The following is a 25,730-nucleotide window of genomic DNA, read 5'->3' on the forward strand; positions in this document are numbered from 1 at the left end:
GAGGTGCAGGAGTGAGGTGTCTGCATGGCCAGATAAACCCAAGTAGTGCCCACGTGCCAGTACACACTGGGGATAGGAAAGATACAGGTCTGTATCTGCTGGCTTTCTCTGGTGTAAATCAGTAATAAAAGCCAGCTGCAAGGCAAACAATCCTGTAAAGGTAAAAGAGGTGGGAAAAGAGGCTCAGGCCCATTGCAGATGGCAATATTGTGTTGGTGGTGAGCAACCAGGTAATTACGTCAGTGACTTCATAGGCTTTTTCCATACTTTAGTTGTGAAGCAGGGGTGCCTGTGGCTCAGGGCAAGCAAACTGCAAAGCAGACTAAGCACCAGGCAGGAGGAACCTGAGTTTGTGCAGAAAATGGCACAGATAGAATGGCTCCATGGTGAGCAACATACACAGGTTACTGTTTGCAAATAGAAATCAAATAGGTTGTCATTACCAATAATGAAGTGTGAGGTTGGTGTGGTTTCTGCCTCTCAGATTTCAGCGCGGTTTATTTTTATAGAGGTAGCTTCCTCATGCAAAGTGTTGGCGAACAGGCTGCTGCAGGTAAGTGGGGAGCAGGGAGGACAGGGCTTTTAGGGAGGGCACAGGAGTCTTTCACACCTGCTGGGATGGAGAAGCAAGCAGTGGAGATGGAGCTCCAGGGGAGAAAAGTGAAATTTTATAGAAACAAATGGCCAAGCTATTCATCTTGTTGATAAGGAGAGCGTTAAGGGAAGATGCAGGAATTGAGGGAGAAGACAGTAAAATGATGCTGAGCAGGTATCATGTGATGAGAGGGCAAGGGTTAAAGATGATAAGCAGAAAGATAGAGCCATGAAAATGAAATAACCATCTCTCTGCTGCCTGAAGTCATCTGAATGAGAAGTGACAGATACCCTTACCCAAATATATTCCTCCGTCCCAAATTCTTAAGAGCGTGTCAAGTTAGCCTTCACGTACTCTACCCAGCAAACAGCTGAGGATACAAAAGCTACACTGTCCCTCCTGCCTTGAAAGAAATCAGCTTAAACATTACAACACCTACACCCCAGCGTCACGCTCTGATGCCAGGATCAACACATAAACGGACTGCCTGCCCTGCTCCCACCGCTGCCTCCTGGCAGCCCAATACCTCGGAGCTGAAGCATCCTGGAGGCTTCCCTTCCTCCCATCTCTGCGCGGACACGTGTTCTCCCCACCAAATGACCTCATCTGGACCAGACTGAGCCTTCCAAGTCAAAATAAACACAGCACACTGGAACTGGCAGTGATTTTTCAAAGGTTTAAGTTGGGTCCTTCTCAGTTTTCACTCAGCACTTTATAGATTTTTGCCTGCTACAAAATGGGAGCATTTTATATTCCCAGCTTCGATACATTTTTTATGAACCTTCAGAAAAGCTGCCTCCTATGTAGTTAATATTTTGGTTCCGAAGTTAACTGGTTAAAATTCATATTAATAGATTTGGCATGGAAAAAAAAAAAGAAAAAAAAAAGGTAGGTGAGAAATGCTGGGGGAAGAAAAATAGCAGCAATGTTTGGAATGGCTCTGCAGCCAAGACAGCAAACCTGGTCTTTTTAATGGGACCACACAAGTGAGCAAGACCTTAAGCTCTTACTCACGTGTGCTGTGTTCACTACAGTGTAATTCAAAGTCCAGAGGGGAGTTAGAAAAAGTAATAGTGGGATTTAACAAGGGCTTAGCAGTTGAGAGAAGGTACTGAGTTACCACCAAAGTTCATTCCCAAACTTGCCGGCAGAACACCATGTGACATCAAGTCCAGTTCAATAAACACTGAGCAGGGAGACGGTGCTGCTGGAACAAGCTGTCACTGCCTGGACTTGCCAGAAGTTACCTTTTGTTCATCAGCTTCTCCTGAATGTACTCTTGTTAGATTTTTCTGAACGTAACACCACCTCCCCTAAATGCATTCCTGACTTCCAAATAAAATAAAAAAATAAAAAAACCAAACCCCAACGAACCCAAAAATCCCTTCTGAAGGCCACTTAACAAAATGGCACTTGAGCTGGTGGTGTTTTCTCCAAAAAGCAGCCTATATAGGAAGCCTTCCTTATTTTAAAGTCATTAGTTAATCCAACACCAATCCTTTATGTCTTATGAACAGTTCAGTAGGGTTGGCTGAGGCAGGTCTAAGGTTCATTTCCAGGTCATAATTAAAAATATTGCTGCTGAGGAAACTATTTATGATGCTCTAAGTGCCAAGATAAGACAAACCAAGAAGTAATAAAGGAAAGGGAAGTTTAGAAAACCACTTAACATAGGAGAAGTGGATGAAGATACAACAGATCACCCAACAATGGCAGAGCTGGGTTCTTAGATTACCGTGCCTATTGCTTTCTCCAGTCTAACTGAAACACTCCCATCAGTAAAAGCCTATCGTTAACTGTAGAGATGACATCTCCGAAGACAGCAATAGTCATGTGCAGGATTGTCTGGATCAGTGTCCTTTCTCTCTGGGACTACACTGTTTGTAACCTAGCCTCTAGGAAAGAATGTAATTGATGTGTAACAGCAGAGGAAGGAGGAAGGGGACAAACAGTAGGGGGAGAAGACAGCAAAATCTGGTGCCCAACATGAAACATTTAAGCCCTAAACTTATGTGGGGATATGATCCTACCCTGCAGCATTATTTGGTTTTTTGTTTTGTTCTGTTTTGTTTTCCACAGAATTAAAAAGGAGGACTTTTCCTAGTGTAACTAGAAGCCACAGAGGATAAATCCAAGTGACACGGCTTAAGTTATGAATATAGGGAATTAGACATGAGAAGTAAAGCAGCTTATAATGACTCTCCCTTTTGGTCTTTGGTATATAAGCTTCACTATTGATTTTGAAATGCCTTGTCTTCATCCTAGAAGCCTCTTGAAAACAAAGTCTGAGAGTTTCTTCACCTTGCAGCCTCTTCAGCATGATTTAATAATGATAAAACAGAATATAAAAGCTTATGCAGGCTGTTACTCATCAGGAATTATTCCTTCGTTTTCTAAGTACAACCACCGACCTCTAAGGAGGATGTTGAAAGAGATATTTCAATTAACTCCCTTATGAAGATAGCCATGGTTCAACTCAGAGCCTCTGTTTCCAACACAGTCAGTGGTGCCTGAGCAACATGTCAGTCAGTCAGTCAGTCAGTCAGTCATCTAAAGTCAAACCACAGGAATGCCCTGAAAAAAAGCCTACAACAGCTCTGATCTTGCAGGAACAGAGAACACAGAGTTCATGGAAAGTGGCTAACATCTCCTTATGTTCCTGTTTACACAAATACTCAGGCAGCCTTGAGACACTTGCACAAGTCTTGGCCCAGAACACCTATAGAGAACAAAAGTCTTCATATCCAAATGGAAACTTCCACACCACCACATCATCACACATTTTCCCATGCCTACAACATGACAAGGTAAAAGACCAAGCAGTCCAGAGGGCATTGAGAAGAACATATGTTGGAAAAGTTAATTTTATCATATTTTCTGACCCCAGCAAGGTTATCACATTTCCCACTCAGTTGCAAAACATTTTGAGTTCTTTTTAAAGGGCTTGACATCAACTACCAAAATAGTCATGATGGGCATCTTCAATGGGACAAAACATGGGGCCTCATCCCTCACAGATTTTCTCTATTTGCTCAGTCTCGATGTCGGACATGTAGAGTCTAACCTGTTCCAACAACGGAGTGAAATAACTACTCTGTCAAATATTAATAACTCACATCCTTGAAGAGATAAGAAGGAAAACTAAGATGAAATAACTTGGCTAGGTTTGTAGAACAGACCAGCATTGAAAAATGAGAGCCTTTTTTACAGGCATCTACACCAATACTCAGCTGCTAGACTGGTCCTTCTACCCTTCAAAAACAAACTTCACTACCTGAGAAGGACAGTGAGGTATTCCTGTGGCCTTTCTTTTTCCTCTCCGTATTTTTTCTCAACAACAAAAAAAGCCATTACTATTCAATCATTTCTGCATGTAAGATGCAGTTGCTAAAACGGTTTTGCATTTAACAGCCTCCAGTTGCAGACTAAATTGATGACACTTAAAATGTGTCCATGAGCCATAGCAGAATGGTTCCATTACAGCGGTGCCTTAGTAATGTTGTGTTAGTTAAGGCTATGTCGTCTGGTTTTGAGGGTTTATAACCCAGCTGTGAATACATTCTCCATGCTGGAACCAGCTGCACAGGGGATTTGGTCCTGCAGCGAATAATATGGCTTTTTCTTTTATTTTTTTCCTATTTTAGATTATGTTTTTGTCTGGTTCTTTGTAAGGTATAACGTAAATATATATATATATAAAAAAGAATAAAACATCTCTTTCTTGGGATGCTAGCAGGAGTCATGCTATATTTCAAGCTGGTGTTAACCTGCCTCAGGTAAGGCCTACACCACACAAATATGCAAGTACTCACCAGTACTTAACATGAAGCGTATCTGTGCTGCTTTTATTGCTTTGTAAAGAGAGCTAAGGGAACAGAATCACACATCTGTTTGCATAGGAAACCTGTGGCAAACTGAAAGACTGAGCCAGCATTTCTGAAGTTTGAGCTGATTTGGTAGACACTGGACTACTTCTTTCACCTGTTACAGACTTTTGAACTATACCTTGAATTACTTCTCCCCTTCACAAGGGATTTTTTTTTTTTTTATTGTACAAAGACCATTTTGCTTACAGTTTTATTTGGCAGAGCTTTCTGAGTGGTTTCCAGGAGATAATGTTTAAAAAAATGATTTTGACCTATACAAGAAAACTTTAAATTCAAGGTACACATGTATCTTTGGCTGCTACTCTTTCTCACCAAACCAGACTGGTATGCATGAACAAGAAACTCACAAAGTGGGATATAATGTAGAGTAAAAGGATACAAAGAGTAAAAGACTGTTTGGATGGGGCAGCACTAAAATGTGCCTATGAGCATGGTCAACCCACCATCAGAACAGGCTCCCATGAGAAAATCAAGAAGAGTCATCGCCTGAGCTGCTGGAAAATTCAACTAATTAAATTTTCCATGGACAACCAATATCATGACTGAATATTTGCTGAATGGAGAACAACCATATTTGGTACAGACAGATGACCTGCTGAGATTTAAGACCTGAATTTCATCTTATTTTTGACACTGACTCTTCTACAATGTGAGTAAAAGGAGGGTGCAAACTGGCACCATTCTCGTTGGGTAGCATTTTGCACCCGTGCTGTTATAGGCGTGAAGTGTTCCACAAAGTTGCAAGCAGAACATTCCAATTAATGAATGGGTCCTTCTCTCCATCTGCCACCCTCTATAAAGCCTTTGCACTTTCCTTGCACCTCACAACTCTCAGCAGCTCTGAATTTGCAGGAACCTCAGAGTAGATGGGATCTGGATCCACATGGCATCTGTCATCTAAAAGGTGGTTAACTGATAGTGACCCTGCCATGGTGTCTTCACGTGTTGACATCTGCTAAGAGGAAACGGGAACAATATAGAGTGGGAAAGACAGCAAATGCAGCCCAAATGCTACAGGATTATGGGAAAAGCTGGTCCTTACTATATCATAATCAAATGGACAAGGCTAAGTATTCACCGATGCCTTTTCCTCATTCATCTGCATGTTGTACCTGCCCTGGCTGAGTCTCCTCGCAGCAGGTAAGCTGCTAACATGGAGGGCATGGACCTCTTGGAGTTGCTCAGCAGTGCAGCTTCTCTCTTTTGACTCAGAGAGATCAGTGAGAGAGATCAGTAGAGAGATCAGTGAAAACAACAAAATAGTTATCAATGCTCCCTGGGATTGCAGAGCCTGAAATGACATGAGACAGCATTTTCTTTGGCTGCTTTAGTTCTCTTTTAGCACACTGCTGCGTGTTTGCCTTTGAGGAGTATAAATGACCCTTTCAAATTCAGGATTTGAGGCTGACGATGACAATTGATAGCACTAATTTTTTTCATGTGTGAAGCACTTTTCATTCAGAGGGCTCCCAAATTGCTTTTCAAAACTGTACAGCTTCCTTTCATCCACCACCAAAATGAATCTAACACTCCAAGGTGGAACAAAGGGCCCATCAATGCAAGGTGGCAACACACCACCATTTAGGGCAGGAAGTGAAGAATAATGTGTCCTACTGAGGGTGCAGGGTCAAGTCAAGTTGGCAGAATACATATCCTGAATGAGAGCCTGGACAAAACATCATGGCCAAGATGCATATGCTCCAACTCAGGAGGGAAAGTGACATGGGATCATCACTCACTAGGAAAGGTCAGGGACCTAAGTTTTACATCTCAAACAGAGGCAGGGCACCATGTTAAAGCACACATTCAGAACAGAATCAAAAGAAAAAGAAAAAAAAAAATTCCTGATTGTCATTTCTGAAGCCTTTCCTGCAAAAGAGGGAACTAAGAGTTTTTTGGTCCCCCTTTTCCTGTAGAAAGGAAAGGCTCTATTGAACTTCAGTCTACACTGTGCTACACTTTACAGGAAGCCAAACCCATTTTGAAATTAATATGAACTGTGAGAGGAGACCACAAGGTGGGAAACTCTTGAAGTGAGTACAAGACTATTCATAAAATGAGTGAGAAAAGGAAGTAGGTGATTATAAAAGGTCATTAGAAATGTCAGCTTGGTATTGTATGAAGGGAGGTGTAGCCCACTGCGACACAAACCTATTACAGCTGAACTTGCTAGAGACACCCATAACCTCAATCTCTTTTGTTCAGAGACTAACATTTAGGAAGTTTCTTTCATAACATCATCCCTTCAACACTTAAATAAATCCAAAGAATGGGGACTTATCCATCCAGCTTCTGTTTCACAACTGCTTCAATTCCACCCAACAGACGAATGAAACCAAACAACTTTCTCAGGTACCAGCAACACAAATTCTCAGCACTAGATTCAGCAGTTACCAACGCACAACTACTGTATGAAATTGGGAGGTCCAGAGAAAAGGCAGCTGGTGAGTCTCTCATTTAAATACCTTTTGTCTCCAGTCAGATTTCATTGAGAGGGAAAGACTTCCAGCTTTTAAAAAAGTTTTCTGCTATTAGTCTTTCTACAGCATCTTGGTTCACCAAGTGGAAAGGTTTTCCCCCTACAGTACCATCAGCAGCAAGATAATTGTGGTGAGTGAATGGAAAAACACAGGTTGTCCACCTTGCTGAGACCAACACTCACATCATGGGACAAGAAACTATTCTGATGTGGCAATGGGAACAAGATGCAGAAGTATATGAGTGAGTATTTTGAAAAGTAAAAGATTAATTGGTGGGATGAGCAAAATGACAGAGCTAAAAGGTTTGCTTTTAATAGATAGCAATGACAAAAGTAATGTGATTATCAGTGGTGTTATTATGTATGTAACAGTTCCCTGAGATCTCAAAGGACCAGATGATCTAGGACAGTTTCCTACAGTCCCATGTTCCTTGTATGATCGCCTAGCCTGCTTTATTCCAAGAACTAAATGTTTTTAAGGGTGCTTTACTACCCAGACACCTCACACATTTAACATCCTCTCCATTTGTATTATACTTTTTGTGTTAGCTTTTTATAACTTGTGCAGAACCCAGTCGTTTTTCAAGAAGATATTCAAACTCTGCCATAAACTGGGAGCAGGAGATGGTGGACTGCATATCTTCACTCTCCCAATCATCTCCTCCTGCTTTCTCCCACCCATATATTTCCAAGTTAGCCAATGCTTTAATTTATTTTTATTACTCTTATTTCTTTTAGTGGAGACAAACATTAATCATGGGAGTATGATCCAGACTTGCTCAGATGGAGTACAGGCACCTTTGCATTCCATAATTTTGTGTTTTGGTGCATTTCTTGCTGACAAGTGGGAGAATACAAGGGAGAGACAGAAAAGCAAAGGCAGATTCTCTGAAATGCCGTCTCAGCCCTCTGCTATGACCTCAACAGATATTACAGCACCGGCTGCCAAAGGAACTTAGCTCCGATACAGTTCAGGCCGGGCCAGTTAGCTATTTAAAGAAGTGGGTTTATTTATACACTTTTTACCCTCCTCCCCTCCCATCCTAACTCGCCCCCTGTTTTTTAAGACGGGAAATTACCAGTAGCCCTGAGCACGTAAAATCTGACAGCAGTTTACCAGATAATTTGTATTGGTCTCTTTGTCTTTGCTGGTACTTTTATTCTTCAATAAATTCCTTCAACCGTTAAACAATGTTACTCCCACAACAACTTTGGCAAAGATCAAAAGAGCGTGGCAGGTTTGCTCCAAGTTTCTACTGCTTCCCTCCAGGTATCGAAGAGATAGATGGAGACAAAAGATGTTTTTATTTCTTTTGCTCTCTTCTAAAGGGTTTTGTCCTGAATTTCCAGTCAGCGAAAACATTTGTGAAAGTACTTAAGGTGGAGCTTTGAGGGGGAAGGGTTTGGGGAGATTAGTTTCAATCTAATACTTAAGTCATTGTGCTTTTGTTGGAATAATGATGACATCCATTGATAGTACTGCCTCACCTACTTAGAAAGAATGTGCAGTGCTAGGAAAACCAGAAAATTGTGAATTAAACTAATGTCTACTCTCAGCAGACCTCCAGTGACACAAGTGGTAAGGAAATAAATTTGGACATATATGATAGACAGATAGATAGATAGATAGATAGATAGATAGATAGATAGATAGATAGACAAGCTTGCAATCCCCATTCCAGACCTGGAGGGAGAAGCTGGATTCCTCACAACTTTGCACATAAGATATACACTGCTGCACTGACACAACACAGTGTTTCTTCATGGAATCAAGAAATCCTCAAAAGTTTTGGGGACTGCTTGGGACAACCAGTGTCCCAGAGAGCTCAGCCCATCTGCAGTCTTAGCTGCTGAAATCTGCTGTAGCCACTAGATCAGACCTTAAAACCTTTTCCTTGCAATGACCGCATGTGCATTAGGTTAAACTGGGATCTATCTAAGTTTAAAAGAGAAAATCAAACAGACAAATAAAAAAGCATCAGAGAGATTATTTCATACCCAACACTGAACTCAAGCTTTGGAAAGAGGCAAACTCTCAGGAGGCTGCAGGGGAAAGGAGGACACTCAGAAGAGGCTGAAGTAGCCCACAGGGGAAGCTGCCTATTTCATTTCTGGAACATGAACCATGTGCGTCTATTTTTAATTTTGAACCAAGTTCTTCTGCCTCCTGACAGAAGTCCTGAGCCTTGTGCTGGTGCAACAAGAGCAGTGGCCCAGCTACTCCCTAATAGCTATTACTTCTTAATAAAGAGCAGCACTTAGGCAAGGGATGAGGTTACTGTCGGAGGGGTCATGATTAATAATGATTAATCTGATCCTTGCCAACATGAACTGGATCCACCATTCACTAAATAATTACTCTGCAGCATGGATACCGTTTCCAGAGGAGGCATACATTTGCCATATTAAAACCAAAAACAAACACACATACGGACAGGAGGATCAGACTTCTCAGTAACTCCTGAGCTCACACGAGCCACCAGAAAAGCTAAGCAAAGAGAAAAAAGAAAAAAAAAAAAAAAAGCAAAGGGTAAGAGCAGTTAAACATTGATGAGCTGCCTACCTTTTTGGAGTAGTGGAAAACAAATAAAACTAAACCTTGAGAAGGCAGAGATGCATGTGTTGAGAATATGGAGTGCTCTACTACTTCTGGTTTTCAACCTTATGCATACCTATAATATGCACATTATTTGTCTGCCCACACATTTTTCCCTTGTTTTTAAATGACATTTTACTTTCATCAGAAAGTACACAAATGAAATCACTCCCTGGGAACCCTCTTTCCTGCTATATGTTAATATACTACTTAGCACAAGGAAATCCTAGACCAGGATTGCCATTCTTATGCAACAACCCACCTCAAATAATAAGCAGCAGTAAAATAATTTATGGGGAGGCATAAATTACTGGGAAACTAATAACCACTCTGAAGAACATACATGAATCTTACAATTACAGTAGGATGCTTGTGGTACAGAGACTTGGTTCTGGGCCTTGGAGCACAGATGAATTTCACTCCCACAAAACACACAGAAAACTGGCAACGGTGCCAATGGCAGTCGAGGACATGAAGGTTTTTCTGCCAAGAGGTGACCGTATTTTGGGACTCCTCTCAGTTATCCTGCTTCACCAACCCAAAGCTTCATCAAGACCATTCATGGAGGATGGGAGTCTAGTTCTTCAGTGTGTTCAGCTCTATTTCCTTTGAGGTTTTCAAAGATTTTGTAGGATGTATATCACACTGTTTAGCCTTCCAGCTCATCTCACAGAGTTTAATTCGGACTGAGAAGCCACAGAAAATAGACCACTGGTGCTTCTCCTGTTCTGGTGCAAATCCAGCATTAAGGTTGTGATCCTTGTGACTGTTGTGAAATCTCAGCCCTCTTTGTGAACCTCTTTGTACTTCTACCCTTGACAACAATGGGGCCAGGTTTTACACACCAGTGGCTTGCACCATGGAAAATACCATGCAGATAAGTGACTTTGGATGCCAGACTTAGGGAAGCAGATCTCAGGTCAAGGAAGCTAAGGTGCCTTCTCTTCTAGAGGCATATTAGAGAAATGATAGTAAATGAAATCCTCAGCAATGGGGTCATGACTTGATTCAGCTAGAGATTTTCACTGATGGGGTGTGTCCAGGACTTCTCACAAGTTTCCAAATTTACTTGAAATAATAATAATGATAATAATGATAATAATGATAATAATGATAATAATGATAATAATGATAATAATAATAATAATAATAATAATAATAATAATAATAATAATAATAATAATAATAATAATAATAATAATAATAACAATAATAATAATAATAATAATAAACCTTCCCATAGCATTTCTTTCATTAAAAAAACAGCCAAAAAGTAGCTGGTTAGTCCCAAACCTTTAAATGGTAAAAAACCCCACATAACTATTTATGTATACATTCATGAAAATGAAACCTAAGTTCAGTATTCACACAATATTACAGAGGCATCACAGGAAAACATAAATCAAGACTGAAAACCAAAAACAAACAAAAAAAAGAAAAAAAAAAGAAAAAGCTCCAACAACAATAAAAAAGGTAAATCTTTAAAATCTGAGACATGGCGCAGAAGGAGAGGGTAAATCTTGGCAAACAAAATTAAATCAAGCACAGTGTTTTTCCCTTTCACAAAGTAAAACAAGCTGTTTCTAAAATAATGCTTCCTTGGTTTTCTGGCAATTAGTGTCCTGAGGATTAGCCTACAATCATTGGCAAGTGTTTGCCTTTCCCAGCCAATGTCACCATAGAAGTCATACAAGGCCCAGGCAATAATTTATAAGCTGAGCTGAGGTTCTGCATTAACAAACAAATGTTCCATGCTGCCACCCACACTTCTTAACTCGTTTCCTCCCCATCCACCTCCTGTCCCCTGAAATACTGACAGGACCCTGCCAGAGGCATGATGAATGAGTGTTACAGCCTCTTCAGAAGCATTTGCCTGATAGTTTATGTTGATCCAGCAAAAAAAGAGTTACTGAGACAATTATCACATCACTAGATATTAAAAATCAGACTTCAGAAAGTAACAAAAAAAAACAAAGAATAATTTATCACAGTACTAGAAAACATTTAAGAGAATGGGATATTTTTTTTTTTCCTTCCAAAAAACTGTTTCTTACATAATGATTAAAGTATCACCATCAATGAGTTTTAGGTCCAACACTCAGGGTTTGTTAGAGATGGTGTTTTCTAAAATCCCTCTGCAATCAAGATGTTCCCATTTCATTTTTAATCTCTACTACAAGTGGTCTGACCGTGCTCTACTCCTGTGATAAATCAAGACTGATTCAACCAGAGTACATCAAAATACAAAAGAGTAAAATTGGTAAAAGGGTTTCCTTTCTAAATTAATTTTCTCCTGGTATGTTAGAATATCAGCATGAGAAAATTAAGCCTGCATTTGAGAGAATCTGCAGCTATTCTTTATATAAAATAATATGAATCCTTGTCTCAATGGTGAACTGATACTATGGCTTACAACAACAAATCCATTATTTTGAAAATACTAATTAAAAAAATCAATGAAAGACTCATTCCTAAAAAGCATTTATGAGTGTGACCAATCTTCCTCACAACAGAGCCCACTGCAGGATAGATAAATCTGTTCTCAGATCTTCTCAGACATTAACAAAACAAGGGCTCACAGACACTGTTATTAATTAGGGTTGATGAACACGCATGTTGAAAATGAAAACCATTTTTCCTCTTGAGAACTCATCTCTTTCCCCATTAGTAAATTATCAGGAGTTCCTGGGGCTTTGTGGACAGTGTTTGAATCTACTTCAGGTCTGTAACTGGTCACAGGTTTTTCACAAGGTACATTAAAGAGCAAGGTTATTTGATATTTTAGAACAACTGTTTCACTCTACCATATTTAACATTGAATGACGTGCTATAAAATGTTTCTGCCCAAACCAAATTTTATTTCACCTTTGGAAAAAATGATCTTAGAATTCAAACTTCTGTTTAGCTACAAAGCCAGAAGGCCATAATAACTGAAAATTTAGAAAGAGTCAAAATTGTCTGGACTGAATAAGTGCAAAATGGTAGGAGGTAGGAAGAGACCACCAGTTGTCTGTTGTTCAGGCACAATCCACCTCGGTTGCAATTACTGAACCCACAAGTGGTCCCACTGACATCAGTTTCACCAATTTTAGAATAAGGAGCCATTTATTCCAAGTAATGAATATTGAAACCTGGACATTGGACTGGGAACAAGTTTTTACATGTCTATCATGAGGAACCTCAATAAAGAATGTTCTTGTGATGGTGTCACTTCAGAATAAAAGCATGCAAAGAATGGCCTGTTTCTCTGTAACTATCACCCATCCAGGCAGCTACAGTATGAGACCAAAGGCTGCATCCATTTAGCCAGCAAAGAAGTGCAATATTCTTTAAGAAAGGCATTGCCTGGGGTGGACATTTAGAAAGAAACAGAATTCATGAATAAATAAACCAGATGGGGAAAAATCAGGCTAAGGCATTAACAGCTCGTAGTGGAATGAATCTCTGATCTTGCTTGAGGGTTTTTCTAAAAATAACAAATATGAAAACATTAATGTTGTATCACTGTCACTCATACCAAAGACTCTGTTTGTCCAGGGACACTGATATGCAATAGCACAGTTCAAATGAATCAGATGTTAACACATTCTTTTATTTCCACCAGTTAAGGTACATATTGACTGACCTGATCTGAGTCTTTCACTTGAGCATTTTTCCCTTTTCTGCAACCACAACTCATGAGCAGTTTTGCATCTCCAATGACTTTTCCCTACAAGAGATAAGGCAAGAAAAACATAAGCACAATCTGAACCACTGAAGACCAAGTGGCTTGTATTTATGACCAGGACCAGGGGAAGAAAGGACATCAGGGAAACCTGTGGACTCATTCCGCATTGCTGGGAGATACCCTTCCACAGAGGGGTAGCTCCCAAACTGCCAAAGAGACTTTTCCAAAGGTCAAGCATCACAGCATCAGGGATGTCACATAGGCAGAGGCAGAAGGAAAGCAAGGTGTGCCGAAAAACACAGTGGAAATAAGGGCAAGCCAAGCTGAAAAGGAACAGGTTATTTTAACCAAAATTTTTCATACATGTACATGGACAGCAACAAGTCTGCCACACTCAGGAAGCACATTTACCAAACTGGAGTGACCTGAGGTAAAGTTTGTATACCAGCATTTCTGCTCACCATTGCCATGATAGTTATTACTTGCTCCTAGTGTAGCTAGATTGGGTGAAATGAGGTCTACAGGTGTGAGTCATCCACATTTGGATGACTTGCCCATGTAACCACTGGCAAGTGCTTGCCAAAAATTCAAGAGTCCAACCTCACCTAACACTGCAGTTTGCTCACAGAGATCCTGCAGTATCGATAACACCGTAGGGCCAAAGGAGATTTCCAAAGAAACTGTATCCCTTTTCCTTCTTTTTGCCTACAGACAACAGTTTGAGAAATATGCTGAGCTCAACCAACCCCTTTTATTTGACAATCCATCAAGTTGACTGAGCATGCAGGGTCCCTCATGTTAATCTGGTTATTTTCTGGGGACTGAGTCACTTTGGATCTTCACCAAAGCATTTTTGGAGCTTATCAGACCTGGACATCATGATGAATCACCATGGCAGGAAAGGTCTGGTCCAAATTTGGCAAAAACACTCCCTGAGCTCAAGCAGTAACGCAATCAATTGAGTCCCCACAAACCCAGCACCATCACTTGCTTTCCCATAGACACACATAGGCAAAGACATATTGTCATTTTTCAGACTTTTGCTGTCTGCAGTTGAAAAACAAACACTCTCATCATCTGCTGGGCAACAGAGGGAGAATCTGCTTGTATACAGATGTGGATAGCCATGACATTTCAGCTGGATGAATTTATATGGAAAAAAATACTGTAACATTCAAGCAGATAATGAGTTTAGCTAAGTGGAAGCACTCTGCCCTAAATGATGACGAATGGAAAGGGCACAATTAAAAGGAATTGTAACGACTGCTCAATGTCAGGGTACAACAGAGAGATCACTCTTGGCAGGGAAACAGGCAGATAAACTTCTTGTCACCTCAGGTGAGCCTGCAACCTGCCAGGTGTGGTGAGGTCTCTTACTTAAAAAAACCAAAACACTGAAAAGGCTGTACCTACACCTGCTACCTAATTAAAATGCCCAATGTTTTTGGATTGCTGATTGCAACCTACTAAACTTTGATGTTTTCAAGGACTACTTCCAACTGGCATTCACTGCCTGTGACACCCATCTATCAAAGCTATTTTGCTCTTGATCTATTACTACAATCCTTCAACAATTAGTTTGCAATCTCTTAAATTCAAAAAAACACTCCTCAGAAAGAAGCGATTAAACAGAAATGTAAAGCTATTGTATTAAATTGTGATGTTAGAAATATGAAACTGAGACACAGGGGTGTGTCTTAGACTTGTCTAACCAAAGGAGATTTTCTAGACACCCTATGGTATATAAGACAAGTTAGGGATACAAAAGGACATCCACCCACTTCCTAACAGGGAGCTGATGGACAGCTAGTATACCTTAGGTTGCCTATAGCAGCAACATATATATGTTTAGAAAACTGGATCCATACATTACTTGCTGATGGTAAACTTGTCCCAGTATCCACTGTGAAGTCATTATGTTGAAAAAGTACTCCATCCCTTCTTATACCACAAACCAAGGAAAAACTCTCATGTTTAGAACCTTCTCTGGCTTGAAGGATACACTGTCATGCAACCCAGACTCATGGCACATCATGGTCATGTTCTCCTGTCTGTCTGGAAGTAAAGAACCATAGAATCATAGAAGAGTTTGGGTTGGAAGGGACCTTCCCAGCTCCCCCAGTGCCACCCCTGCCATAAGCAGGGACACCTTCACCAGCTCAGGTTGCTCAGAGCCCCGTCCAGCCTGTCCTGGGATGTCTCCAGGGATGGTTCATCCACCACCTCTCTGGCCAACCTGGGACAGGCTCTCACCATCCTCAGTGTAAAAAATTTTTTTGTCAAGTCTAACTATGACATCCCAGGCTGGTGCAGTTGAGGGAATAGACATTTGTTATGGCCAGCCCGGGTGGCTGGTGGCACACCCTCAATGGGACCCTTCACTCTTGGTACAAATCTCTTGTGCCAGGACTACAATGAGCTCCTACAGAAAATAAGGACAACTCTTCTCTTGACATCTTAATCTTTCTAGATTATCACCAGCTTTATTTAGCAGAGAGAAATTACAAGGTGTTGCCCATAATCACCTGTAAAATCAAGAGCAAGGGGGGAATATGAACCCAAAACTTGATAGTTTTTTTCTTTTTCCTTGACAGTAAAGCAAACAAAAACAATGCACTGAATTAATAATCTCATCTCCTTTCCAACTGCAGATGTACCACTCCCAATGCGCTTCGCCTGAATTAGGTACAACCAGCACCTTTTTTTTAGGAAAGCTTATTATGAGCAGATGCTTAATTTGGGGATAGGTGTCTAACGTTAGGCAGCTAAGTTGAAAGGCAAAATAAAAAAAAGCATATGGACAACATTTGCAGACAGTCGCAACTCTGTTCAAGAGCAGATGGAGGCCTTGTCATTCAGGGATTTCCTCACTTACATGAAGCAGTTCAGTGGGGATAGGGAAAGGGGCTTCTGTTTGGATGCTTCTGTCTGGAACCAGATTAGAAAAAAGCATGCTTTTCCACAGCACACGCCTTGTGTTACATTAAACATGCATATTCAACTTCAGCTTTTATTCAGCGATCTGAAACAGAGCCCTCCAGGGTGCTCAAGGTCAGTGAGTTTTTGTTTGTTTATCTGTATGATATTTTACAGTTTCTAGTGCCCAAGGATTTTGTTAGGAAATTAAAACACCTCACAGGGGCTATACTGCTGTGGTTGTTGCCTGCTTGTACATCTCTCCCTTCTCCATCCAGCAGCTCTTGATACTTGCAGACGAGGGAGAGGAGAACACAGCAAAGAAAGGAGCCTCATATCTCACTGAGTACTACAGATGTTCAGTCTTAATTTATGGGGCACCATTTCCACAGTTCGTGGCATTTTAATAACAGGACTGGGGAGGAACACAGTGATCTTGAAAGCTCACAAATGTATTGCTACTAAATGATCTTATGCTGCCTGTTCTTGATGTGATGCTCCGGTTTAGAAGCAGATAGGCATGAGGATGTTCAATGGAAGAGCTCGTTTAGCCTTCAGCCTGCTCCCACCTATCATCAGACATCCCCTTCCCTAGGCAAAAAGCAGGAAGTCTCCTTGACAAGAACTGAAGATTGAAGCACTTATATGCCATTATCCCATGTCTTCCAGGGAGTATCGCTGGTATCACCCTCCTCTTTGCATCACAGGATCCAGCAGTTGGTCAAAATTAGCAGAAAAGGAAGAAAAATAATAATAGTAACAGGCTCAATTATCTCAGTTGCATGGGTGACAGGAGCTGATCAGTTGCCAGTTTTAACAGCCTGCGGTCAAGAAACATCAAACTGCGTCACCCAGAAGTCAAATGAGGGCTGGTCACAACTCGTTTCACACCAACAGCTCCGGGGGGGAAGGCGCAGGGACAAACAAATCGCCATGGCACCCCCAGAGGCTGTGGCGGACACTTGTGTGGCTGCCAGCCCTGTTTAAAGGAGTTGAACATGACACACATGGTATTGGTGGGCCTCCATGGAGCTGCCAGGCTCTGTGCTGTGGTTGGATTAACTGGGTGGGATTAACTGGGGGATCCTGTCTTCCTGCCGCTCTCCCCCATCTGCATCTGGAAGGATCAGCTCAAGACACAGGCTCAGCTTTGCAGCACCATGCCATGCACCTCGCAGCTGCTGGCAGGTCCAGCTGGGCTCTGACCCACTCAGTTCCCATCAGTCTTCCTCGGTTTTGAGCAACAGCCATCAAAAATACCGGCTGTAGACTCACCCCCAAGGAGCTGGCACAATCGGTCGCCACTTGGCCCCTGAAAGGTTTCACTGGCCAAACCTGGCTTTCTGCTGTTCATGTTCTATCCCTCCTGCCTTGCAATACCCTCAAAGTGCCCCCTGCTAGCAGACAGAAACGTGAGGTGATGCAAGATAACTGAGCCTTGGCCCATGGCAACCCGGGGAAGAGCTCAGCTTCTAACGTGGCCTTTCCAAGGCTTTTATCAGCATTTCAGCTGTTAAAGCAGCCTGGCTCTTGAGGCAGAAGTACTTTTCTTTGTGAAGCTGAGTTGAGCAGCCCTTCAGTCTCTTCTCTTTTCTTCCTCTCCTGTCTTACACCATCAAAATACCTCTCCAGTATGATACCCACCTAAACACAGCAATCATGCCTGCTCAGGAATGACAAGCATGTAGGGAGGTGATGCTATCCTTCTCCATCTATCCAAATACCCCAGTGTTTCCAGGGCCAAAGAGCACATTTGCAGCCTGACAGTCTGCACCAGGGAGGCTGCGCAATTCAGACTGCTGTCCTGACACTGCGCTTAATAGTTATTTTTAAATAAAATCGTTTGTGTTTTTCACTATGGGCTACTTAGTAACAAGTCAAAAGGAACCTAGTGTTTTTATTATTTCTTTTTTTCCCCTAGAGTCATAGCTCTGTTTTTCACCAAGAAGAACATGCATATAATGCTGCAACAGTGAACCCTAAAAAAATATCCCCACAGGTGGATAAATGACTTTGGAAAGAACAACATATTCAGTGTTTATGTTTTTTTACACTGTTCTGCCAGGGTGATCCATGTGTCTTGAAGTACTGATGACCAAGTTCCTACAGTGGTGGAGTGGGAGAAGGGGGGAAACGAAGGGAAATGAGAACTGAATCCAAGGTGGAGGCAACAGCAGTACAACAGACAGCTGGTGTTTGGGTGGTGGTAAATCACCCTGAAATGAGCCTCTTCCCTCAGCTCAATGAGGCCTAAACAACAAAGGAAGGCACAGCTTGCAGCCGGACAGCCTGCTAGCCAACCACAGACACACATGACAGCTTCATTCAGGAGCCCGGAGTCAATACAAAAGCTTCGAAATCAATCCGACATCCTGCGACCTCAAACAATGCGCCAAATCTTCTCAGAATTGGAGCCCCAAATGAGGGGGAGCAGCATTCAAGGGAGATCAAACCACAGGGCTTGGCATTGAAAGAGACTAAAAAGGAGAAGAATGTTCCCAGTTTATTAATGGCGAGGTCTGGCCGGCTGCATCCCAGCCGCCATAGGTTACGTTCATTAAAGGGCAGCGCTTTGCACGTATTGTGCAGAGCGCCCGGAGAGTATGTGTGTGTGTGCATGTGCGCGCGAGCGTGCCCCTCACTTGCTAGAGATCAGGATGTGCCTTTCTGCTTAGCACTGTTGTCTCCATCAGAAATTCCTCCTGTGTGAACCACAAACGGAGTTTTTTCCCACTTGAGCGGCTGTATGGGCACAGACGCACGCACGCCCTCACACATACGCAAGCTCTCCCTCATCTCTGAGCCTGAAAAGCATAAAAGAACTCAGAAAGGCTCTTTCCTAGGGGATAAAAAAAAAAGCCCAGCATCTCACATCCCCTTCACTCCTGGCTATATTTTCAGCTCACACACACACAAAATCTATTACAAAAGCCTGAAGCATTCTGTGATTGCCATTGCTGCCGCCAATGGAGTTGATTGCTCCATAAACTCTTGCTCGCTCCTACATGCCATAAAGGACCTGGTCCCACAGCACAGAAAACCCACAAAGAGAAGAAAAAAAAAAAAGAAAGTGCTTTGGTCCCAGGAGTTGCTCCCCACTCACCCCCAGGCAGGACTGTCCCCTCTGGGAGAGTTTCACCTGCAGCATCTGTCTTGTAGGACTGCACACAAATGGCACCCTTCCCCCTATAGCAACAAAAAGGCCAAGCAAATCCTTTTTCTCAGCTTCCCTTTGAAGGCAGGTAGAGAAGTAGAATATAGACACCCTCCACCCCCCCCAAAAAAAAAATCACTACGATAAATACTATTTGCAAAAGTACTCTCTGTATTTGCCTGTCCTAATGATCTTTTCAGCTGCCATGTATTCAATAGAATCAGATTTCGTAAGTTGCCTCCTCCTCAGCTGCACCACCCAAGACAGAACATTTTCTTGAGGAGGTCAGCCTTGAAAAAAGTTTATTCTTTGTCCTGAAAGTCGGGTAGATTAAGAGAAAGGGATTAATTTTTCAAAGCTACGGACAGATTTTGATGTAGACCTCCGATGTGTTTTCACTGAAGACATATCAAAGTCTAATCACCCTTGCTTTTAAAGTGTCACACTGATTTAACATTCAGGTCAGATATGGCTACGGCAGTTAGTAACCTCTCTCAAATTCGGAGAAACTTAGGTACACAGAAACTGAAAACAGTGATAAATCTCAGCAATTTCAACACAGTATATATTCTGGAATTCAGCACTAGGGCTCCACAAAAAAAAAAAAAACAACCTTACACTTTACTCAACTTTTAATTCACTGAGTCTACACTACTATTGGCACAACTTAGGAGTACTCAGAGGCCATAAGCACGATCCCTTTCTCCTCTCTAAGAAGTCAGCTCTAGTTTTATGTTGCGAGCACATTATTCAGATATCAGAGGGCAACTGTGCAATCACAGGTATAGCAAGATCAACAGACTTTTTCTCTAGCACAGGGTAGGATGGAAGATCAACTCCATGTGCCAAACAAGATGAGGTGGTATTCAAACATCAGGCAGGAAGACTGGAGAGACTGCTGGCTGGTTCATCAACACTAAGACAAAAAGCCTCTTAATTATCATTCATAGAAAGAGGAAAATTGCACTCAGGTTGGGTGATTGCCCAAAGATGTGGTAGATGAGAGATAGGAAACAACGGCGGGCTGCAACAATTCCTAGCACTACAGATAAAACAGTCTGCAGGAATCAGGTAGAGAGAGATTCAAGGTTAAGTTCGTTGGGAAGATAATATGGTTGAAAAGTTTTCTTTTAAAATAAGTTTTTCCTCACCGTGAAATAGCACTTTTTGTTATGGATATCTAGCAAGCTCAAATGTAGGTTTTTCAAATTCAAGAAAACCAAGTTCTTGTTTGGATAAGCTGTTTTTTTGTGGGCTTTTTCTGTTTGTTTGGGGCCTTTTTGGTGGTGTGCGTGTGTTGTTTGTTTGTTTTTTCCTGCTTGCCTGCTTTAAACTTTGCTATGTGAATAATTTAACAATCTATCTTAAATATTTCACCAATAAATCACAAGCTTGTGTTTCTACATCATGTTAAATCTAACCAGTGGAGGAATGCCTGAGCTGGAAGTTAAAATTCTGCTCCACCAAGCCAGTGATGCATAATTATTTCTCCGCAGACTCTCTGGTGAATAAAAACTTCTCTTCAGAATTAATGTCATACATAAAATTATTTGTGCAGGCGTACAGCACAACCGCAGTCCAGGATCGTCTGTATCCTGCCAACAGGGCTTGAGATTCCCAGAGATAATTGGTTTGTAGTGTTTTCCCACCCTGCCAAGCATGAGTGTGGAGCTCACAGCAGAATCCTGTCCATGGGCATGTCAAGCCAGAGTCACCCGTTACCAGTCAGGATGCTGATAATATTCACAGAGCTTCAGATGGTCCACATGGGTGATGGTTGTATCGGGATTCCATGCTCCTTCCCATCAAAGAGGAGCAAATAGGAAACAAAACCAACAAAACAAAACAAAACAAGAACCAACCAACCAAACAAACAAACAAAGAAAATGGAAGTTGTTGGCCAAAATGGAAGATTTTTAAAGACACCTCCAGGGTGAAGGGGAACAGTTTTGGAGATGGAAACATGTACCAAGGAACCCTAAATCTTTGTAAGCGTCAATGGGGACAAAGCTCCTCAAGTTCCTCAACAGTGTAGGCATTTTTATCTATATTTCAATGAAGTTCTGAGGCAAATTCAACATATTTATAAAAAATAAGAAAAGTACAGCTACCTACCCCTCCCATTCCCCTCTCTGTGTCCGAAAGTCTCAGTTCATCAAAATGAAGCCAGGAAGCCTCATACATCTATAATTTAGTGCAACTAACTCCAATTTTGTCCCTAAACCACCGAGACACATTCAAGGCAAGACGCACTTTGGTCTCAGTCAGCAAAATCTGAAATGCATGAATGATATTAACAGATAGCAAGAAATTGATAGCCATCATATTGAATGCAAAAAGCAAAACAGAAGAGAGAAAAATGAATGCCAAAAGGGAAGTGGAAAGGAGAATAGCTGTAAACTACATTATTATTAAGCTGCCTTTCTTTTCATTTTGTGTCAGCTGTTTACTTAGTTTTGTAATGAAACTTAAAACATCATGCCTTTTTCTTCAAAGTGCATAGCAAATGATCTTACGTTGAAACCCCTTATAAGTTATGAACAAAACATACACAATCATATGCACAGATAAGAACCATCTTGGGCAACACAATTCCCATTCTGCAACTGGACAAACGCCTCCACATCATAGCTTCTAAGGCTGTCTGGAGTTCCCTGGGGGAGGCTGGGTGAGCTGGAAATCGGAGACACCTCCTCCTTCTCCTCCTCTTTTGAGGACAGACATCTCCATCTTTCTTCCCTATGTGCAGCCAACAAGACTTCCTACACAAACTGACATGGAAACAACTAATTTACTGCTTTGTGCAAGGAATGCAGCCAGGGCTTCAGTCTCGTGCACCCCAGACTCCCTTGACTGGGCTGCTTAATCCCAAAAAAGGGTTTTCCCTTCCTCCTGCCCCTCCTGTCCAGTGCACACTCCTCCTCCTCTTCTGCTTTTATAACTTATCTCCTTGCAAGCTACTTCCCAACAGGAGTCAAAATTAAACAGGCTGCCCATATGCCATGGCTCACTTGTTGTCTGTTACCCTCACTGCCATCTGTCTTATTTGCTTAGCCAAAGGGGAAAAAAAAAATAGGAAAAAAAAAAAAAAAGGTGTGGGGAGAAGAAGAAGGAGGACAAAGCCAAACACAATGAGGATGAGGAGGGAAGTGATGATGTTGTTTCTTGCATCTGCTCCTTGGCCAGGCTCCCAGACAGATCAGTAATGGAGAGCACCAGAACCAGTGACAATTAACCCGAACACAGTACTGTTTATTTAACCTGTTCAGAGAGATCACCTCATGTGCTGCTCCCCTGGCAAGGAGGCACCATGCTCCAGCAAAGAGCTTCCCACTGAGAAACCTCAGCCAGAGAAGGCAACAGGAGATTCTCATCTCCTAAATCATGCTGGAGAAAACCCCCCTAGATTCTTCAAACCTGATAACTGTGCCACAGGGCTGAGGTTTGCTTTAACTTTCCAAATCACCTTAATTTTTTTATACAGCAGCATAGGCAGACGAGGAAGGAAAGATGTGACTAAGCATAGTGGAGTTGCAGGTCTGTCCTTGTTTATGATGCAAACTAGTTTCTAAAGCTCCTGACCCTGCAAAAGCAGAGGGGGGGAAAAAAAAAAAAAGGGAAAAAAATAATAATAAAAAAATAAAATAAAATAAATAAATAAATAAATAAAAAAAAAAAAGCAAACTGATCCCAAAACACCTGGTTATTTCCATGCTGTTTCTCTAAATGCAGAAGAATTTTTCAGCCTTGCAAGGTGCTGAGTGCAGACTGTTTGATTTGGTTTTATTTTTGTTTTTGCTATTTTAAAGGAAAAACAAAAAGAGGGTCGATCAAGAAACTGCATGGCTCACTATCACTAAACATTTGTGCCAGGCTGGAGAGAAAGTCTGGGAGTAGAGCTGTGGGAATAACTGAAGTTATGTTTGTTTTTCAAGATGAAAAGAAAACTTAAAGATTAAAAAAAAAAAAAAAAAAAAGGAAAAAAATTAACTTGAAAAATAGTTTTCTAAAAAGGACCACTACTAAGCCATTAACTGAATAGAATGAAAAGGGGGTAAGAAAACTGCTTTTCAACACTTTTTGCTGCTTCTTTTTTTTTAGTTTGTAATGAGACATTGCATGCATGTGCAAAGGCTGTTGTATGCAACAATAAGGAATTTAATTGCATTCTAGTTCTCTTACCTACTTTTGCCCTTATTTGCCTCTGAGAAATGGGAGCAGAATTCAGCTCACACTTGTCTGCAGGATGCAAACTATGGGTAGAACAAGGAGTGTGTGTGCAAAAACACGCACCTCACACTGAGACAGGCATCAAAAGCCATACGGTTGGTTCGTCTCAAGGCAGACACCACTGAGCCACGAGACCATGTTAATTACCATTAGAGCTCCATGAGATCATGGTGGGGAAACCCCTGTGGGGAGTGGCAGCTGTGGAGGAAGAGCAGACCTCCTCTTCCCAAGGCAGCAGGGGTTGCTTGTGGACAGAGAGAAGCCCCAGATGCTTTCCAGAGAAAAGGTGTTGCTGCATAAAACATAAGGGAAATAGCCCTTGCATTAGCAACACCTGAGTCCTTCATAAGCACAGAGGAGAAGAGATGATCCTGTATAAATATGGTAGCTTCTGATTCATGCTTATGATTTCCTATTTCAGCCTGACTCTACAATAGAGCAAAATTGAGCAGGTGGAATATTTTCATGCATGATTGTTCTGTTGCTTGCAAACACTGAACAAAATGAGTGTTGCCTGTCTTAGGCTCCCCATTTTTCTACAACTGCATCTGCACATAGAATCATAGAACCATAGAATCACAGAATAGCTTGGGCTGGAAGGGACCTTCCCAGCTCCCCAGTGTCACCCCTGCCATGAGCAGGGATATCTTCACCAGCTCAGGTTGCTCAGAGCCCTATCCAGCCTGGCCTGGGATGTCTCCAGGGATGGTTCATCCACCACCTCTCTGGCCAACCTGGGAGAGGCTCTCACCACCCTCATAGTAGAAAATGTCTTCCTCATGTCCAGCCTGAAACTCCCCTCCTTTAGTTAAAAACTATCACCCCTTGTCCTGTTGTAACAGGTCCTACTAGAAAGTCTGTCCCCATCTTTCTTTTGGGTACCTTTTAAGTACTTTTAAAGTACAGGTAGGTATGTAACATGCAGAGTGGGGTAATGGGTACTCCAGCAGTTGGGTTTATCATCTCTGGCAATAAAGAACATCCCTTTCCCAATCCTAGCAGTCCACTTGCAGCCTTCAGAAAGGAAGAAAAGCTTTGTGAATGTGAAATACTTTGTGACAGTGGAAACAGAAACCAGAAGTTCACCTAAAACTGAAACACAGCTGCATTTCCAACCTTAATGCTGCTGCACTCACCCACAATGGGGCCTCCAACTTTGGGAAACATTAAAAGCAGCAACAACAACAGCCAGAGACAAGCCCTCTGCAAGGAGATGAATTCTACCACAGGTTTCAGCTGACACCACCAGCCCATCCACATTCTGCTCTTGTGGTTTATGATCTCACCATGAAGCACCTCTGTGGACTCAATCCCTCCAGTCTTACTGCAATCCATCCATTATTCTCTACCTAATTGCTTCCACAGCACCGCAGGAACAGAGATATTTCCTACAGCTGAACATTTGTATTCCCAACAGCTGGCACCTGCCGGGTCATGTTCCTGACTCTTTACATTTGATGCTATTGCGATGGGAAGATGTTCCAATGAACAGAAAATAACACAGAGCCAGCAAACAATCTAATCCCCCATTTGGATTATATTCTAAACAAAGGGGAACTTGCTAAAGATCATCTTACATTATTCTGTGGAAACAGGACAGAAAGAAAGGGAAATGGTGTCAAGCCGTAATCTGTCCAGCACACCATTAAATCAGAATTCCCTGGTTAAGGATGACAATGAACTGCAAGGAAGTCAATGGGAAGAGGATGCAGCATGGAAAACTGGGAAAAGGTGGAGGTATGTTGTTTCTTTGTGCGGTTTTGTTTTAAGATATGGGAGCTGAAGCGGCCACCACTGATCTAATGACATTCAAGCTGACTCCCAAACACTGTGCACTCCCTTGGGGTCTAAGCTTCCCACAAAACCAGCCGGTTCATCCTCTGAAGAGAATGAGGTTGGCATTGAAAGCTGCAGGAGATCCCCCAGTGTGCCTACTCTCAGGATAGCACCTGCAGCAGGTCAGGGAGCAGCAGGTACTATCTTTTCCACCTCTGACTGGACATATTAAGCATCTGTCCACTTCAGAAACACATCATTTCAAGTTTCCAGTCTCTGTAGTGAGGTCCCAAATTAATCTGCTTCTGCATGTTGCACTAAGAGATGGTGCTGTCCTCTCATAACTGCACTATCGGTGTGATGCTGAAAATTTTGGGGATCCTTGTCTTGCTTTCCATCTCTGAGTTCCCTGTTCTCATGTTTACAGCTA

General features: G+C 41.9%; 1 protein-coding gene across 12 annotated transcripts in view; it reads right to left on the reverse strand.

Annotated features, from left to right (window-relative positions):
• The window catches only part of SETBP1 (SET binding protein 1), a 266,895-nt gene that overhangs the window by 201,715 nt on the left and 39,450 nt on the right, over nucleotides 1-25,730 (reverse strand). For 9 of the 12 annotated variants that reach the window (XM_065046913.1, XM_065046909.1, XM_065046908.1 and 6 more), the window contains exon 3: nucleotides 13,183-13,266. The exons of the other annotated variants lie outside the window; for them this stretch is intronic. In XM_065046913.1, coding sequence (XP_064902985.1) covers nucleotides 13,183-13,266 — 84 coding nt within the window. The remainder of the gene's footprint in view (nucleotides 1-13,182; nucleotides 13,267-25,730) is intronic. 12 annotated transcript variants of the gene reach the window in all.

This window comes from Columba livia, chromosome Z (assembly GCF_036013475.1).
Source record: "Columba livia isolate bColLiv1 breed racing homer chromosome Z, bColLiv1.pat.W.v2, whole genome shotgun sequence".
NCBI classification, from domain to species: domain Eukaryota; kingdom Metazoa; phylum Chordata; class Aves; order Columbiformes; family Columbidae; genus Columba; species Columba livia.